At 45.5% G+C, this 17729-nt stretch overlaps 3 protein-coding genes across 4 annotated transcripts in view; all 3 read right to left on the bottom strand.

Moving 5' to 3' along the window:
• Positions 1–9155, bottom strand: part of cfap53 (cilia and flagella associated protein 53) — a 9307-nt gene extending 152 nt beyond the window's left edge. The window contains exons 1-8 of one of the 2 annotated variants that reach the window (XM_076758386.1): positions 8787–9155; positions 7893–8122; positions 7276–7449; positions 2896–3199; positions 2389–2607; positions 1541–1757; positions 988–1090; positions 1–903 (exon numbers count right to left, since the gene is read on the bottom strand). The exon at positions 1–903 is cut by the window's left edge and continues 152 nt beyond it. In XM_076758386.1, the coding sequence (XP_076614501.1) occupies positions 657–903; positions 988–1090; positions 1541–1757; positions 2389–2607; positions 2896–3199; positions 7276–7449; positions 7893–8122; positions 8787–8855 (1563 nt within the window). In that variant the 5' untranslated portion in view covers positions 8856–9155 and the 3' untranslated portion in view covers positions 1–656. The remainder of the gene's footprint in view (positions 904–987; positions 1091–1540; positions 1758–2388; positions 2608–2895; positions 3200–7275; positions 7450–7892; positions 8123–8786) is intronic. The other variant, XM_076758387.1, reaches the window with a different exon arrangement.
• Positions 9156–9793: 638 nt separating this feature from the next.
• LOC143337697 (uncharacterized) lies at positions 9794–12934 on the bottom strand. The gene is made up of 2 exons (XM_076757404.1): positions 12660–12934; positions 9794–11872 (listed from the first exon to the last, which is right to left on the bottom strand). The coding sequence occupies exons 1-2, from the start codon at positions 12779–12781 to the stop codon at positions 10396–10398; spliced, it is 1599 nt and encodes a 532-aa protein (XP_076613519.1). The 5' UTR covers positions 12782–12934; the 3' UTR covers positions 9794–10395.
• Positions 12832–17706, bottom strand: LOC143338391 (uncharacterized). The gene is made up of 4 exons (XM_076758748.1): positions 17432–17706; positions 15046–16644; positions 12978–14258; positions 12832–12844 (listed from the first exon to the last, which is right to left on the bottom strand). The coding sequence occupies exons 1-4, from the start codon at positions 17551–17553 to the stop codon at positions 12832–12834; spliced, it is 3015 nt and encodes a 1004-aa protein (XP_076614863.1). The 5' UTR covers positions 17554–17706.
• Positions 17707–17729: the final 23 nt, after the last annotated feature.

Raw genomic sequence — 17729 nt, 5'->3', positions numbered from 1 at the left:
GAGTATAAAATAATATTGCCTTGAGTATTTAAAGGATATGGATAATAAAACAGAGTTTTGTACTATAGGACCGTAGAAAATATGTAACTCCTATGAAAAGGAACATATGAGCCCCGTAAAAGCATATTGTACAGGTGTAACGTATACTGCATGCTAACATGCTAAGCTAACACGGTGAACAGGGTAAACATCAGCGCGTTAGCATCGTCAGCCTCAGAGCTACTAGCATGACTGTTGACGCTCCGTGCCGTTTCAGCCCTGAGCACTGTCTGCAGGTCGTCCTCTCACTGTTCCACCAGTAAGACGGTGACGAGCGTCCACAGCCTGAGAGGTGAGACCAGGAGGAAGAAGTCCACATGCTACTGCTGCTGCCACCGGGACACGATGACGGAGTCTCAGCAGTGACTGAACATGTTGACCAGCTGCTCTCTTCTCTCATTAAACATGTTTCCTTCTTTGATTCAATGATCTGCAGCAGTGATTCTTCTTTGAGTGTTGACCTGGAGGTCACTGACGTGGTGTCATGTGATCTTGTGCTGATGCAGAGCTTTATTTACAGTGTTTGAAAGGAGTGTAGGTGAAGCTCCCAGTGTGAACACACACATCATCTTTATTCACATCGTCTTTTCAGAGTCACGTCTGAGTAGGGAAGCGTATTAAAGCGTGTTAAGCACATATGAGGCAGATCTGGACCCCTCTGCTCGTCTGAATGGATGGGGGACGGTGGTGTGGGACGTGGGTCTGGACAGGATCTCGTCTTTCTTCTGGTTGTACAGCTCCTGCAGGATCAGACCCTGCTGGTGCTCCATCTCAGCCTGAGCTCTCTGCTCAGCGCGGAGCTGCTGCTGCTGCCTCACCTGAGCCCTCAGGTCGGCCTGGTACGCCTCACAGGTCTGCTTCTTCCTGCGGGGACAAACAGAGACCAGTTCAACACCAGCAGAGACCAGTTCAGAGACAGGATGGTGTCCTGGACGTTTGCTGACGTACCGTCTCTTCTCCTCTTCATCCATCAGCTTCATCTCCTCCATCGCTCTGTTCAGTTTGTCTCTCTCTGTGGACACCTCCACCTGTCTCTGCATGTCCATGTCAACTGAACACACACACACACACACACACACACACAGTCGTAAATCTTTAAAAACTCCTCACAGATTTAGTTTCATGTTTAAAAACTTCATTATTTCCTCAAACAGCTGCTCGCTGCAGCTTCTATCAGACAAACTGGAGGACACAGAGCATCTGCTGGGACTATTTCCAGTGGCGGATGAATCCACGTTTGGTGCTGCAGTGAGTGTTTGTGTGTGTGTGTGTGTGTGTGTGTGTGTGTGTGTGTGTGTGTGTGTGTGTTTGTGAGTGAGAATAAACTGCAGTGTGTGTGTTCATGTGATGAAGGAAGAACAGTGAGACTCACTGATGAGTTTTAATGGAGCTCAGAGGAAGAAAATCAATCAGCTGATACAAACACTGAACTGTTAGCGGTTAGCAGTTAGCATTCACTGTTTGAGTCAGACCAAACTGAAGCATGATGAAAGTTTTTTACGTTTGTGTTGGATCTGCAGCCTTCGAGCCTCCATCACCTCCTTCATCAGTCGGGTTCTGGCCTCTCCGTGCAGTCGGCTCTGCTCCTCTCGTTTGGTCCAGACCTCCTTCAGTTTCTCCTCCATCAGCTGCTCCGTCTCCTCCTCCTCCCTCCTCTTTTTCTGCAGCTCTTCGGACAAACACTGCCGATACCTCTGTTGCTGCTCACGCATGTCAGCCTGGGCAACACACACACGCACACACACACACACACACACACACACACACACACACACACACACACACACACAAACACACACACACACACACACACACACACACATTTAAACTCAGGTCGTTTGCTCCCTCTCCTCTGACCTGAAGTAACAAAGGTGAGCACAGGTGAGCACAGGTGAGGCCGCACTCCTTTGTCAGAATGTGTTGATTGATTGGTCAGCTGATCTGAAAACTTTCTTTGGTCTGTATGAGGAAGAGGAGGACTTTCCTTTTCTTTGTCTTTCATCATTTAGAATAAATTTAACGAACTTTCGAACAGCTGATCATCAGTCTGATGACATCATCAGGAGGCCTGAACGGAGGTCCGTCAAACTGATCTGGATGCAGATTCTACTGCTCCCTCCTCCATCTGATATTTCAGAGATAAACTCAGTCAATCAGTCTCAGCTGGTCTGGAATCAGTGTCTGATTGGTCCAGGGAGCACGAAGGCCTCTGAGGCCCTCTACTGGACAGTATTAACAAGTACATTTACTGCAGTACTGAACTAACGACTCAAAGGGAGACTGAGGCACTCAGTTCAACAGTGAACCCCTCTTACAGGTAAAGGTGGTGTGAGCCTCAGGTGTGCTTACCTTTCTCTGAGCAGCTTCCTGTTTCTCATCACTTCCTTGTTTGAGCTGCTGCTGCAGGACATTCATGTCCAGCTGCAGCTCGTCCTGCTGCTCTCTGGCCAGACGCTTCATCTTCAGCCGTAAACCCTGATCCAGCTGCCGGCGTCTGGTCCGCTGATCCCGGAGCTTCTGCTGCTGCTCGCGCTGCTGCTGCACCTGCTGCACCTGCTGCCGCTGCAGCTGCAGCCCACAACACAGAGGAATGCTGAACACTGACATTTCATCCCCACCGAGTGCATTAAAGAGACATTTAAACACTTCTGAATGTGACGCACTGAAGTATGGAACACCGTCTGTCTTATACACACTGATTTGATCCCTCTCTGCCTGTTTTTATCCATTTTTAATACCTGAGACGACTTAACGTCCCGGGCGTGGGGTAAGTAGGTTCTGTCTTTGAACAGAGGTTTGGACTTCAGTGCTGCTCGTTCAGCCGTGCTAAATGTTGGCTGTGACATGCGTGCTGACCATGAGCGCCGCCTCCTCCTCCCTCAGCCGTCTGAGCTGCCGTCTCTGCTGCTCCGCTTCTTCCATCTGAGTCCTGATGAAGTCCAGCTGCTGCAGCTTCCTCTGCCGCTGCCTCTGCTCCTTCTGGGCCTCGCGCTCCTCTTTGGCTCTGAGATCCTCCTCCAACAGCTCCTGGACCGCCCTCTCCTCCTGCTTCTGCCGCCGCAGCCGCTCCTGTCGGCTCTTCACCTGAGCTTCCCGCTCCGAACACACCAGCTGCACCGTGCGTCGGCTCTGGAGGGTCCGCAGCTCCTCACTGCGCTCCCTGAAAACACGCCCACAGTCACGTCACGACTCCGTGCAGCCGCTTCCAGGGAACCAGAGGTGTTCACAAGTCTTTTTTTTGCAAGTCCAAGTCAAGTCTCAAGTCTTTGGTCACGAGTCCAAGTCAAGTCTCACGTCTCTAAAAAAATAAATGTCTCATGTCTCTTCTTGTTTTAATGAGCCTTCTATCATCTGCTGCTATTCGGTGGACTAAGAAAACTGCACAGCTGTATCTGAGAAATTCAAAGCACCTACTGTATTATTACTGTATTATCATCCCTCCTTTATCTATTAGCATAAAGTATCAGTGCTGATTAGTTGTTTGTTATATGATCTCTTTAAACAGGGTTCTGCAATGTAATATGAAGAGAACACACAATGAATGATTTCCTTTAAAGGAGACTGTATTCTTCCAACATCAACATTCAGTTTCATCATATCTGCCCCCTGTTGTGCATAATAATAAGAACAAAAACATAGAAAATGTTCCACCTCACCCAGTCAAAGTGTGACATCAAACTAACATTCACTCTGTTCAAATATTCAGTCACAAAGCTGGTAGCACGCTAAGCTAAACACAGCTGATGCTGAGCTAAGCGTGTTTGCTAACCGTCCTACTGTGACTGATCAGGTGAGTTTCAGGTGTCTGATAAAGTTTGATGTGGTTGATCAGCGTCTTCTTCTGTTGGTGCCGTCTCGTTTGAAGTTTTTTTAACCAAACGTAGTTACAGAGCGAACAGCAGCAGCTGCCTGTGTCGGTCGCCGTAGTGTCATCTGAGGAGCTGATGCGTGGGGCCGCGAGCCGCGCACCCGATGTAACATGGTTACCATGGTTACCACGTCAAAAAGGAGGGAACAACATTAAGCTCGTCAGACGTTTCAGAGTTTCCCCAAAGTTAATACGCCAAAAAAAAGAAAAAAAGAGGAAAAAAGAAAACATAATGATTGTTCACGAGTCCCAAAACACGAGTCCGAGTCGAGTCTGAAGTCTGTGTGCGACTGAAGTGCGACTCGACTCCGAGTCACAAACTCGAGTCCCCATCTCTGCAGGGAACAAAGGCCGGGTCTCAAATAAAGAGCCGACACTCCGGAAGAACAGCTGAGAACAACAACAGCTCACGAGAGAAATCCAGACAACGTTCACCTTCACAACGACAGAACCACATCACACTCAGCACCCCGAGGTAAAAGACAGAACATGTTCCAAAGACGGAACGACTTCTAAAGGCAGAACAAGTTACAAACACAGAACGAGTTCTAAACGCAGAACGAGTTCCAAAGACAGAACAAGTTCTAAACACAGAACGACTTCTAAAGGCAGAACAAGTTACAAACACAGAACGAGTTCCAAAGACAGAACGAGTTCCAAAGACAGAACGAGTTCTAAACACAGAACAAGTTACAAACACAGAACAAGTTCTAAATGCAGAACGACTTCTAAAGGCAGAACCAGTTACAAACACAGAACAAGTTCTAAACGCAGAACGACTTCTAAAGGCAGAACAAGTTACAAACACAGAACAAGTTCTAAATGCAGAACGACTTCTAAAGGCAGAATCAGTTACAAACACAGAACAAGTTCTAAACGCAGAACGACTTCTAAAGGCAGAACCAGTTACAAACACAGAACAAGTTCTAAACGCAGAACGACTTCTAAAGGCAGAACCAGTTACAAACACAGAACAAGTTCTAAACGCAGAACGACTTCTAAAGGCAGAACAAGTTACAAACACAGAACAAGTTCTAAATGCAGAACGACTTCTAAAGGCAGAACCAGTTACAAACACAGAACAAGTTCTAAACGCAGAACGACTTCTAAAGGCAGAACAAGTTACAAACACAGAACAAGTTCTAAACGCAGAACGACTTCTAAAGGCAGAACCAGTTACAAACACAGAACAAGTTCTAAACGCAGAACAACTTCTAAAGGCAGAACAAGTTACAAACACAGAACAAGTTCTAAATGCAGAACGACTTCTAAAGGCAGAACCAGTTACAAACACAGAACAAGTTCTAAACGCAGAACGACTTCTAAAGGCAGAACAAGTTACAAACACAGAACAAGTTCTAAATGCAGAACGACTTCTAAAGGCAGAACCAGTTACAAACACAGAACAAGTTCTAAAGACAGAACGACTTCTAAAGGCAGAACAAGTTACAAACACAGAACAAGTTCTAAACGCAGAACGACTTCTAAAGGCAGAACCAGTTACAAACACAGAACAAGTTCTAAACGCAGAACGACTTCTAAAGGCAGAACAAGTTACAAACACAGAACAAGTTCTAAACACAGAACAAGGTACAAACACAGAACAAGTTCCAAAGACAGAACGACTTCTAAAGGCAGAACAAGTTACAAACACAGAACAAGTTCTAAACGCAGAACGAGTTCCAAAGACAGAACGAGTTCTAAACACAGAACAAGTTACAAACACAGAACATGTTCCAAAGACGGAACGACTTCTAAAGGCAGAACAAGTTACAAACACAGAACGAGTTCTAAACGCAGAACGAGTTCCAAAGACAGAACGAGTTCCAAAGACAGAACAAGTTCTAAACACAGAACGACTTCTAAAGGCAGAACAAGTTACAAACACAGAACGAGTTCTAAACGCAGAACGACTTCTAAAGGCAGAACAAGTTACAAACACAGAACGAGTTCTAAACGCAGAACGCCTTCTAAAGGCAGAACAAGTTACAAACACAGAACGAGTTCTAAACGCAGAACGAGTTCCAAAGACAGAACGAGTTCCAAAGACAGAACAAGTTCTAAACACAGAACGACTTCTAAAGGCAGAACAAGTTACAAACACAGAACGAGTTCTAAACGCAGAACGAGTTCCAAAGACAGAACGAGTTCCAAAGACAGAACAAGTTCTAAACACAGAACGAGTTCTAAACGCAGAATGACTTCTAAAGGCAGAACAAGTTACAAACACAGAACGAGTTCCAAAGACAGAACGAGTTCCAAAGACAGAACGAGTTCTAAACACAGAACAAGTTACAAACACAGAACATGTTCCAAAGACAGAACGACTTCTAAAGGCAGAACAAGTTACAAACACAGAACAAGTTCTAAACGCAGAACGACTTCTAAAGGCAGAACAAGTTACAAACACAGAACAAGTTCTAAACACAGAACGACTTCTAAAGGCAGAACCAGTTACAAACACAGAACAAGTTCTAAACGCAGAACGACTTCTAAAGGCAGAACAAGTTACAAACACAGAACAAGTTCTAAACACAGAACAAGTTACAAACACAGAACATGTTCCAAAGATGGAATGACTTCTAAAGGCAGAACAAGTTACAAACACAGAACGAGTTCTAAACACAGAATGACTTCAAAAGGCAGAACCAGTTACAAACACAGAACGAGTTCCAAAGACAGAACGAGTTCTAAACACAGAACGAGTTCCAAACACAGAACGAGTTCTAAACGCAGAACGACTTCTAAAGGCAGAACGAGTTCCAAAGACAGAACAAGTTCTAAACACACAACAAGTTACAAACAAAGAACATGTTCCAAACACAGAACCAGTTCCAAAGACAGAACAAGTTCCAAAGACAGAACCAGTTACAAACACAGAACGACTTCTAAAGGCAGAACCAGTTACAAACACAGAACGAGTTCCAAAGACAGAACGAGTTCCGAAGACAGAACGACTTCTAAACACAGAACGAGTTCCAAACACAGAATGAGTTCTAAACGCAGAATGACTTCTAAAGACAGAACCAGTTCTAAAGACAGAACAAGTTCTAAAGACAGAACCAGTTCTAAAGACAGAACAAGTTACAAACACAGAACAAGTTCTAAAGACAGAACCAGTTCTAAACACAGAACGAGTTCTAAAGGCAGAACGAGTTACAAACACAGAACGAACGGCTAAAGGAAGAACATGTTCCAAAGATAGAATGTGTTCTATCTGTTCTAAAGACAGATCATGTTCTTTAACAGAGACTCCGGTCAGTCCTTCTTTGACGTACTCTTGATCCTTGTTAAGCTTCCTGATGTTTTTCAAGTTAAAAGTCGACCAGTAATCACCTCCGAGAGTTTTACTATGAAAATCTGTTTACCTGAACAGCTGTTCCAGCTTCTCTGAGACCAGCTGCCGTCTCTCTGTCTCTCTCTTGTCTCTCAGGGCCTTCGCTCGTTCTTTCATCCTCGCCTCTCTCTCCACTGAGGTCTCCATCTTCTCCTCCATCTCCTGCCGGAGCTGCTGCTCCTCCTCCTCCAGCAGCGCACGCAGCCTGGGGAGACACACAGGTGGAGACAGACAGGTGGAGACACACAGGTGGAGACAGACAGGTGTAACAGGTGCCCTGACCATCCAGGTACACAAGTATTCGTGTAGTTAGAGTATCTGCAGTAACAGAACTGAGGGTTTGTGTCTTAGGTGAAATCTGACTGGTGGAAGAAGTTGATAGTTACCTGGTTACTGTGTGTCCACTGTGTCCACAGTAACCAGGTAACTGTGTGTAAACACAGTGAGGAAGAAGCTGTGCTCATCTTCATCAGTCAAACAGATGTCAGAAACAGCTATTTTCTAGTCCATGAAGTAACTATAAAGTAACTGTAACTAAACGTAGTAAAAGTACAACGGCTGCCAGTCAGATATGGTATAAGTCTGAATGAAAAGGCTCAGGTAAAGTACTTGAGTAAAGGTACACCTGTCTCAGGTGTGCTGTATGACCTGTCTCTCCTGTCCTGGACGTGGACGTCCTGCTGGTTCAGAGCAGACTGGACGCGCCTCTGGACGGTTCGTCTCTGGAAACGCCTGTCTGAACTCTTCAGCCAGGAGTTTTTGGTGTCCCAGGTCTGCTGGTACCTGCTGAACTCCAGGACCTGGTCTCGGGCGGCGTCCTGTTTCTGCCTGGTCAGGAACAGCTGGTCCGGGGGTCTGGACGGCGGGACTTTGGCTCTCTGTTCGACACAGAAACGAGTGTGAGTCCCTGATCCGTCCATCAGACATGTTTGTGTTCTGATCTGAACCTCATCAGGACCAGAACCTGATGAGACCTGCACAGTCCTGACCAGGCAGATCAGCTGAGCTCTTCATGACAAAGATGCTCCGTATTTTTTATTCAGTCAAAACTTTATTAACAACTTTTTTCAACTTCATGATCACGGATGAAAAAAATCAAAAGAAAATCAAATCTTATTAATTAAACGTTTGTGACAGTTCACTGTCTGTCTGTCTGTCTGTCCTTCTGTCTGTCCCTCTGTCTGTCTGTCTGTCCTTCTGTCTGTCTGTCTGTCTGTCTGTCTGTCCTTCTGTCTGTCCCTCTGTCTGTCTGTCTGTCCTTCTGTCTGTCTGTCTGTCTGTCCCTCTGTCTGTCTGTCTGTCTGTCCTTCTGTCTGTCTGTCCCTCTGTCTGTCTGTCTGTCCTTCTGTCTGTCTGTCTGTCCTTCTGTCTGTCTGTCTGTCTGTCCGTCCGTCTGTCTGTCCTTCTGTCCCTCTGTCTGTCTGTCCTTCTGTCTGTCTGTCTGTCCGTCTGTCTGTCTGTCCCTCTGTCTGTCTGTCCGTCCATCTGTCTCTCAGTTTTCTGTCTCTGTTGTCTCTGTTGTCTGTGTCGTCGGTGTCTCACCACAGTCGCCTCCTGAGACGTCGGTCCTGTGAACTGTCCACACCTCGTTCTTCTTTGACTCAGCAGCATTTTAAAGATCAGATCTGAGGATGAACTTGCGCCGTTTTGATAAACTCTAACAGTCTCCAGCTGCTGAAAACAACGCAACGCGTTCGGTTGCCACGGTAACCATCAACACCGGGACGACAGCGCCGCCTGCTGGAGGAGCCGCAGGACACCAGCTGAGTCCGAACCAGACCAGAACCCGACCAGCGGCCCGGGACGGACCGGGACCTGCGGAAGTTTTCCTCTGGATCATTTCACGCTCACAGCTTCATCCTCTGAATATCAGCTTGTTTCCACCTTATAAAACTACAATACCCATGAGCCTCCGCGCTGCTGCTTCTAGAGGAGTAGAAGAAGAAGAAGGGGACGGGAACGTGAGTTCATTTAAACCGGAAATAAGAAACAGAATGGAGCAGAACGTGGAGCTCTGTGATTGGATGGTTCTTGGTGAAATGCATGCTGGGAGTCGTAGTTGACCTTCAGTCTTTACTTCTGAATTTGTTGATGATTTCAGAGTTACTGAAATGAAGTTTGTGTGTCACGTTCAGCTGCTGGTCACAGACGTACGTCGCTGCTGCTTTATCTTATCTTATCTTATCTTATCTTATCTTATCTTATCTCATCTTATCTTATCTTATCTTATCTTATCTTATCTTATCTTATGGACCACATGGACCACACTGAGAGTCCGTCTCACACCGCTGACTGGTCTCTACTCGCACCTCAGACATGTTTTGTGTGTGGTTTCATTTGAGCTGTTCGTTTCTCTCGGAGACATCTGTGAGGTGCACTTCGTATTAATGGTGTTAATTCAGTGATGCAGTGTTGGCGCCCTCTAGTGGTCATTGCAGAGTTATCACCTGTTCTTCATGACGCTTCGGTTAAAGTGGCGCAGTGTTTGTTTCAGTAACAAAGAGGAACAGAAGAAAGTTCAGGAAGCTGCCGATGGTCCAGTGAAGAAAGTTTATTATCACAGAAGAACCACAGGATGTCAGTGTGTTTCCAGTCATCTGCAGAATCTGAACGAGTCATTAAAAACATTCAAAACGCCATCAAGCAAATTATTAACAACTTTATGTATTCCACCACCGCTTTCTAAACATGAGCCTCAGCTAAATGATACAATAATCAATATTGTTATTTCTTCCTCGGTGGTGGCTGAGAGAGTTTCTCCTCACTGAAGTGAATCACGATGAAATAATCTGAATCATTCTTCTTATTCGTTAAATGACATTTAACTGACCAAATGAAGGTCAAATACACACTAAACACAAGACAAAGAGACAAACAGACGTCTCCAGGAGAAGTCTACCTGAGACCAGGTTTATGACAGAAACCAGGTTTCAGGTGTAAATGATGTCTCAGACGTCAGGTTAGAGGAGGAAGCCGCCTGTGAGCTCTGGAGAGGCTTCTGCAGACCAGATCTACACATTGAAATGTGAAAGGAGCTACACTTCTTTTTTCTGATCGAGTTCCTAAATGAGTCACACTTTTCTTTCGATATACTTTGAATGAAAATGTTTCATGCAGAGAAAAAACAGCAGGACGACGTCGTCCACCTGCTTCATTGCGTCTTGAGCTGATTGACAGCAGCTTTCAGTTTGGTGAACACGAGCTGCAGTCCGGCTCTGGTTCGTACCTCCACTTGACTCTTCATCTCTTCCAGTTTCTGGGCCTTCTCTTGGTCTCCTTTCTCCTTCATCTTCTCTATCAGGAAGTCTAAGTGGACATAAGTGGACAATGAATTAACACTGAGAGAGATCTGATCCAGCCTGACAACACGCTGGAAGGATTCGTCCAACAGCTGATCTTTTTCTTTCTGAAGTTCTTCCAAAAGATTTGACCCGCTATCGCTTCCTGCAGAGGTCCCATCTTCTAAGGTCTTCTGGCCTTTCCTTGTCTTCTTCGCAAACCTCCTTTCTTCTTTCACATGATCTGATAGGGGACACTTTCTGGGACATACAGTGCAGCAGCCACCTTTCATGACCTGACACTTTCCTGGACCTGAGAACGCTTTGCATGGGGAGTGGCAGTCCTCCTCGCAGACAGGACAGTAAGTCACCGTCTTCACAGAGAAACCCCCTGCGATGAGGATCTTTTCATTGTTCTGATTCTGCAGAATCTCTCTCTGCTTCTCTTCAGTCAGCACGATCCTCTCTTGCAGCTTGAGGACACAGTCTGTCAGCTCAGTTTGCTCACTTCGAATGACAGTCTCCAGCTTTCCTGCTTCAGTTTTTTCCAGAAAGTCTGTGAACTGACTCATTCCTTTGGTCGTTATTCTAACTGCCTGTTGGAGGGACTCTATGTCCTCTGTCCTGTCGGCATCCTGACAGTTATTATACAAGAAGTAAACAGGCTGATTCTTTTCATCTTTAGCACACTGGATGTGTGCAGCCTGGAGGGCTTTCAGAGCATTTTCAGGTCTTCGTCCATCTGAGTGTGTGACGAGGACAACGATGTTCTTCTCCATGTCTTTTCCAAACAGAGACGATACCGAATCAAAGATGTACCTCAGTCGGTCACTCAGTCGATTCTCAGTGGCTTTCAGCACCAGACCCACTGCATCAATCTCATGAACTCCATAATCTGAGCAGAACAAGTCCAATAACCTTTGAGCGATGGTGACGTCTCCTTCTGTCCCTCTGGTATCTCCGAATCCAGGAGTATCGATGACGGTCAGAGAGTAGGGCAGAGTTTTACCTTCAAAACCAAAGACCTGGTACACGACCACGTCCGATTTCTGACTTCCTGATTGGCTCGACTCGTCCTCTACGATCTCAAACCAGACGTTGTCCTCCCAGTCCACTCCCATGGCGTAGTTGACCAGAGCATTGACCAGAGTCGATTTTCCTTTTTCTGTTTCACCTACAAGTAATATGGTTTTGTTTGTCTTGCTCAGGTTTTTTTCACCGAGGGTCATTCTCCTCAGACTTCCAATATTCTCTTTCTTTGGTGTCAGCTGGTAGCGAGTCGGGGATCCTGACTGGACCAGAACACTTTTCGAGATGATGTGCTTGAATCTCAGCGAGGTGTGATCATTCCTGTAAAAGAAATAAGTCATTTACACATTTAATATCATGTAAAGATTGTCTTCAGCCTTCCCTCCCTGTTACTTACTATTCATTGTTAAAAGCTACATGAACGTGAACCTAATGAAACTAAATTAAAGTTGTATTTACCAAAATGTTTCAGCTGTATGTTAAACGTGTTGTAATGGCACTGAAGGCATCACAGCTAGTCTGAGGGCGCACGCAGGGAATTCAAAGGGATTTACATGCTGCATTCAAAACAATACCAAGTAAACACACTTGAATCTGAATTACAACAGAGACCAATGGGAGAAGGTTTCCTGTGTGATTTGGCACAACATGAGTAAAATTTCATTGAAATGAATGAAATCGTTTCTTCCGCTGCCTTTGAGCAGAGCAGCATGTGGGAGGAGATTCTCACATCTCAACATTATAAAAACCAAGTCCAAATCTGGTCTGTCACAGGCTGGTCTCTCAGTCCTGATCCACATTTCCCTGTCAGAGACGACCACAGGGACATCTGACCAAAAGCCAGTTGTTGACCTGTGGGTGGAGACAGCTAACTTGAGACTCCACCAAAAGACATCATCTACCATGCAGGGCACTGAGGAAGAGAACAGCGAGGGAGGCTGTTTATTAAGACCACCCTGTGTATGGGGTGAGGACCAAACACCATCTCCTGGTACTCACCTGAGTACCTTAAGAAAAGTTACCTGCACCCTTGCTTATAGTCTGCACTGGTGTGTACTAGTAGTGGACTGTGTTACACTGGGCAGGTAGATTGATGTTGTTCACTTACTTCATGGCTTCTTTAACAGCTGCTGTTAGTTTGTACCGGAGCGCCGCCAGGACTCCTTCATCCACTCGACTCTTCATATCCTCCAGTTTCTGGACCTTCTCCGTGTCCCCTTTCTCCTGCATCTTCTCAATCAAGAAGTCCAAGTGGACAAAAGTGGACAGTGAATTGACATTCAGAGCGATGTGCTCCAGTGTGACAACATGCTGGAAAGACTCGTCCAAAATCTGATCTTTTTCTCTCTGAAGTTCTTCCAAATTCCTCTCCAGATGTTCCAGAAGTTTTGTCGTCTCCTCACAGTTGGTTTTACTCTCTTCATACTTCTTTCTCATGTCGTCTATGGTCTTTTGAACTTTTCTCGTCTTGTTCACGTAGATCCAATTTTCTTTCACATGATGTAATTCAGGACACTTCCTGGTGCACACGGTGCAGCAGCCGTCCTTCATGACCTCAGAGTGTCCTGGACTCCGGATCATTGGGTATCCAGGATATTGACAGTTCTCCTCACAGACAGGACAGCAAATAGGTTCTTTATAAAACAAGCCACACCACCACCACCTCCGTCCACCATTGACAGATTCTTTGACTTTGTAGTCCTCATTAACTTCTTCAGTGAAATTCTCATTGTTCTTCATCTCTTGTTCATTTTCCCTCAGAGCTTCCTGAGTCTGTTGGACTTCTTTCTGTTTCAGTCCAGTCATCTCAGTCCTGTCTTGCAGGTTTTGGATGCAGGCCGTCAGTTGGATTCGCTCTTTCAGAACGTCCACTGTTATCTCCAGCTTTTGAGCTTCAGTTTTTTCCAGAAAGTCTGTGAACTGACTCATTCCTTTGGTCGTTATTCTAACCGCCTGTTGGAGGGACTCTATGTCCTCTGTCCTGTCGGCATCCTGACAGTTATTATACAAGAAGTAAACAGGCTGATTCTTTTCATCTTTAGCACACTGGATGTGTGCAGCCTGGAGGGCTTTCAGAGCATTTTCAGGTCTTCGTCCATCTGAGTGTGTGACGAGGACAACGATGTTCTTCTCCATGTCTTTTCCAAACAGAGACGATACCGAATCAAAGATGTACCTCAGTCGGTCACTCAGTCGATTCTCAGTGGCTTTCAGCACCAGACCCACTGCATCAATCTCATGAACTCCATAATCTGAGCAGAACAAGTCCAATAACCTTTGAGCGATGGTGACGTCTCCTTCTGTCCCTCTGGTATCTCCGAATCCAGGAGTATCGATGACGGTCAGAGAGTAGGGCAGAGTTTTACCTTCAAAACCAAAGACCTGGTACACGACCACGTCCGATTTCTGACTTCCTGATTGGCTCGACTCGTCCTCTACGATCTCAAACCAGACGTTGTCCTCCCAGTCCACTCCCATGGCGTAGTTGACCAGAGCATTGACCAGAGTCGATTTTCCTTTTTCTGTTTCACCTACAAGTAATATGGTTTTGTTTGTCTTGCTCAGGTTTTTTTCACCGAGGGTCATTCTCCTCAGACTTCCAATATTCTCTTTCTTTGGTGTCAGCTGGTAGCGAGTCGGGGATCCTGACTGGACCAGAACACTTTTCGAGATGATGTGCTTGAATCTCAGCGAGGTGTGATCATTCCTGTAAAAGAAATAAGTCATTTACACATTTAATATCATGTAAAGATTGTCTTCAGCCTTCCCTCCCTGTTACTTACTATTCATTGTTAAAAGCTACATGAACGTGAACCTAATGAAACTAAATTAAAGTTGTATTTACCAAAATGTTTCAGCTGTATGTTAAACGTGTTGTAATGGCACTGAAGGCATCACAGCTAGTCTGAGGGCGCACGCAGGGAATTCAAAGGGATTTACATGCTGCATTCAAAACAATACCAAGTAAACACACTTGAATCTGAATTACAACAGAGACCAATGGGAGAAGGTTTCCTGTGTGATTTGGCACAACATGAGTAAAATTTCATTGAAATGAATGAAATCGTTTCTTCCGCTGCCTTTGAGCAGAGCAGCATGTGGGAGGAGATTCTCACATCTCAACATTATAAAAACCAAGTCCAAATCTGGTCTGTCACAGGCTGGTCTCTCAGTCCTGATCCACATTTCCCTGTCAGAGACGACCACAGGGACATCTGACCAAAAGCCAGTTGTTGACCTGTGGGTGGAGACAGCTAACTTGAGACTCCACCAAAAGACATCATCTACCATGCAGGGCACTGAGGAAGAGAACAGCGAGGGAGGCTGTTTATTAAGACCACCCTGTGTATGGGGTGAGGACCAAACACCATCTCCTGGTACTCACCTGAGTACCTTAAGAAAAGTTACCTGCACCCTTGCTTATAGTCTGCACTGGTGTGTACTAGTAGTGGACTGTGTTACACTGGGCAGGTAGATTGATGTTGTTCACTTACTTCATGGCTTCTTTAACAGCTGCTGTTAGTTTGTACCGGAGCGCCGCCAGGACTCCTTCATCCACTCGACTCTTCATATCCTCCAGTTTCTGGACCTTCTCCGTGTCCCCTTTCTCCTGCATCTTCTCAATCAAGAAGTCCAAGTGGACAAAAGTGGACAGTGAATTGACATTCAGAGCGATGTGCTCCAGTGTGACAACATGCTGGAAAGACTCGTCCAAAATCTGATCTTTTTCTCTCTGAAGTTCTTCCAAATTCCTCTCCAGATGTTCCAGAAGTTTTGTCGTCTCCTCACAGTTGGTTTTACTCTCTTCATACTTCTTTCTCATGTCGTCTATGGTCTTTTGAACTTTTCTCGTCTTGTTCACGTAGATCCAATTTTCTTTCACATGATGTAATTCAGGACACTTCCTGGTGCACACGGTGCAGCAGCCGTCCTTCATGACCTCAGAGTGTCCTGGACTCCGGATCATTGGGTATCCAGGATATTGACAGTTCTCCTCACAGACAGGACAGCAAATAGGTTCTTTATAAAACAAGCCACACCACCACCACCTCCGTCCACCATTGACAGATTCTTTGACTTTGTAGTCCTCATTAACTTCTTCAGTGAAATTCTCATTGTTCTTCATCTCTTGTTCATTTTCCCTCAGAGCTTCCTGAGTCTGTTGGACTTCTTTCTGTTTCAGTCCAGTCATCTCAGTCCTGTCTTGCAGGTTTTGGATGCAGGCCGTCAGTTGGATTCGCTCTTTCAGAACGTCCACTGTTATCTCCAGCTTTTGAGCTTCAGTTTTTTCCAGAAAGTCTGTGAACTGACTCATTCCTTTGGTCGTTATTCTAACCGCCTGTTGGAGGGACTCTATGTCCTCTGTCCTGTCGGCATCCTGACAGTTATTATACAAGAAGTAAACAGGCTGATTCTTTTCATCTTTAGCACACTGGATGTGTGCAGCCTGGAGGGCTTTCAGAGCATTTTCAGGTCTTCGTCCATCTGAGTGTGTGACGAGGACAACGATGTTCTTCTCCATGTCTTTTCCAAACAGAGACGATACCGAATCAAAGATGTACCTCAGTCGGTCACTCAGTCGATTCTCAGTGGCTTTCAGCACCAGACCCACTGCATCAATCTCATGAACTCCATAATCTGAGCAGAACAAGTCCAATAACCTTTGAGCGATGGTGACGTCTCCTTCTGTCCCTCTGGTATCTCCGAATCCAGGAGTATCGATGACGGTCAGAGAGTAGGGCAGAGTTTTACCTTCAAAACCAAAGACCTGGTACACGACCACGTCCGATTTCTGACTTCCTGATTGGCTCGACTCGTCCTCTACGATCTCAAACCAGACGTTGTCCTCCCAGTCCACTCCCATGGCGTAGTTGACCAGAGCATTGACCAGAGTCGATTTTCCTTTTTCTGTTTCACCTACAAGTAATATGGTTTTGTTTGTCTTGCTCAGGTTTTTTTCACCGAGGGTCATTCTCCTCAGACTTCCAATATTCTCTTTCTTTGGTGTCAGCTGGTAGCGAGTCGGGGATCCTGACTGGACCAGAACACTTTTCGAGATGATGTGCTTGAATCTCAGCGAGGTGTGATCATTCCTGTAAAAGAAATAAGTCATTTACACATTTAATATCATGTAAAGATTGTCTTCAGCCTTCCCTCCCTGTTACTTACTATTCATTGTTAAAAGCTACATGAACGTGAACCTAATGAAACTAAATTAAAGTTGTATTTACCAAAATGTTTCAGCTGTATGTTAAACGTGTTGTAATGGCACTGAAGGCATCACAGCTAGTCTGAGGGCGCACGCAGGGAATTCAAAGGGATTTACATGCTGCATTCAAAACAATACCAAGTAAACACACTTGAATCTGAATTACAACAGAGACCAATGGGAGAAGGTTTCCTGTGTGATTTGGCACAACATGAGTAAAATTTCATTGAAATGAATGAAATCGTTTCTTCCGCTGCCTTTGAGCAGAGCAGCATGTGGGAGGAGATTCTCACATCTCAACATTATAAAAACCAAGTCCAAATCTGGTCTGTCACAGGCTGGTCTCTCAGTCCTGATCCACATTTCCCTGTCAGAGACGACCACAGGGACATCTGACCAAAAGCCAGTTGTTGACCTGTGGGTGGAGACAGCTAACTTGAGACTCCACCAAAAGACATCATCTACCATGCAGGGCACTGAGGAAGAGAACAGCGAGGGAGGCTGTTTATTAAGACCACCCTGTGTATGGGGTGAGGACCAAACACCATCTCCTGGTACTCACCTGAGTACCTTAAGAAAAGTTACCTGCACCCTTGCTTATAGTCTGCACTGGTGTGTACTAGTAGTGGACTGTGTTACACTGGGCAGGTAGATTGATGTTGTTCACTTACTTCATGGCTTCTTTAACAGCTGCTGTTAGTTTGTACCGGAGCGCCGCCAGGACTCCTTCATCCACTCGACTCTTCATATCCTCCAGTTTCTGGACCTTCTCCGTGTCCCCTTTCTCCTGCATCTTCTCAATCAAGAAGTCCAAGTGGACAAAAGTGGACAGTGAATTGACATTCAGAGCGATGTGCTCCAGTGTGACAACATGCTGGAAAGACTCGTCCAAAATCTGATCTTTTTCTCTCTGAAGTTCTTCCAAATTCCTCTCCAGATGTTCCAGAAGTTTTGTCGTCTCCTCACAGT

The sequence above is a fragment of the Chaetodon auriga genome, chromosome 19 (assembly GCF_051107435.1).
Source record: "Chaetodon auriga isolate fChaAug3 chromosome 19, fChaAug3.hap1, whole genome shotgun sequence".
Taxonomy (NCBI): domain Eukaryota; kingdom Metazoa; phylum Chordata; class Actinopteri; order Chaetodontiformes; family Chaetodontidae; genus Chaetodon; species Chaetodon auriga.
The sequence above is the reverse complement of the archived record's forward strand: the minus strand, read 5'-3'. Positions and strand labels throughout refer to the sequence as shown.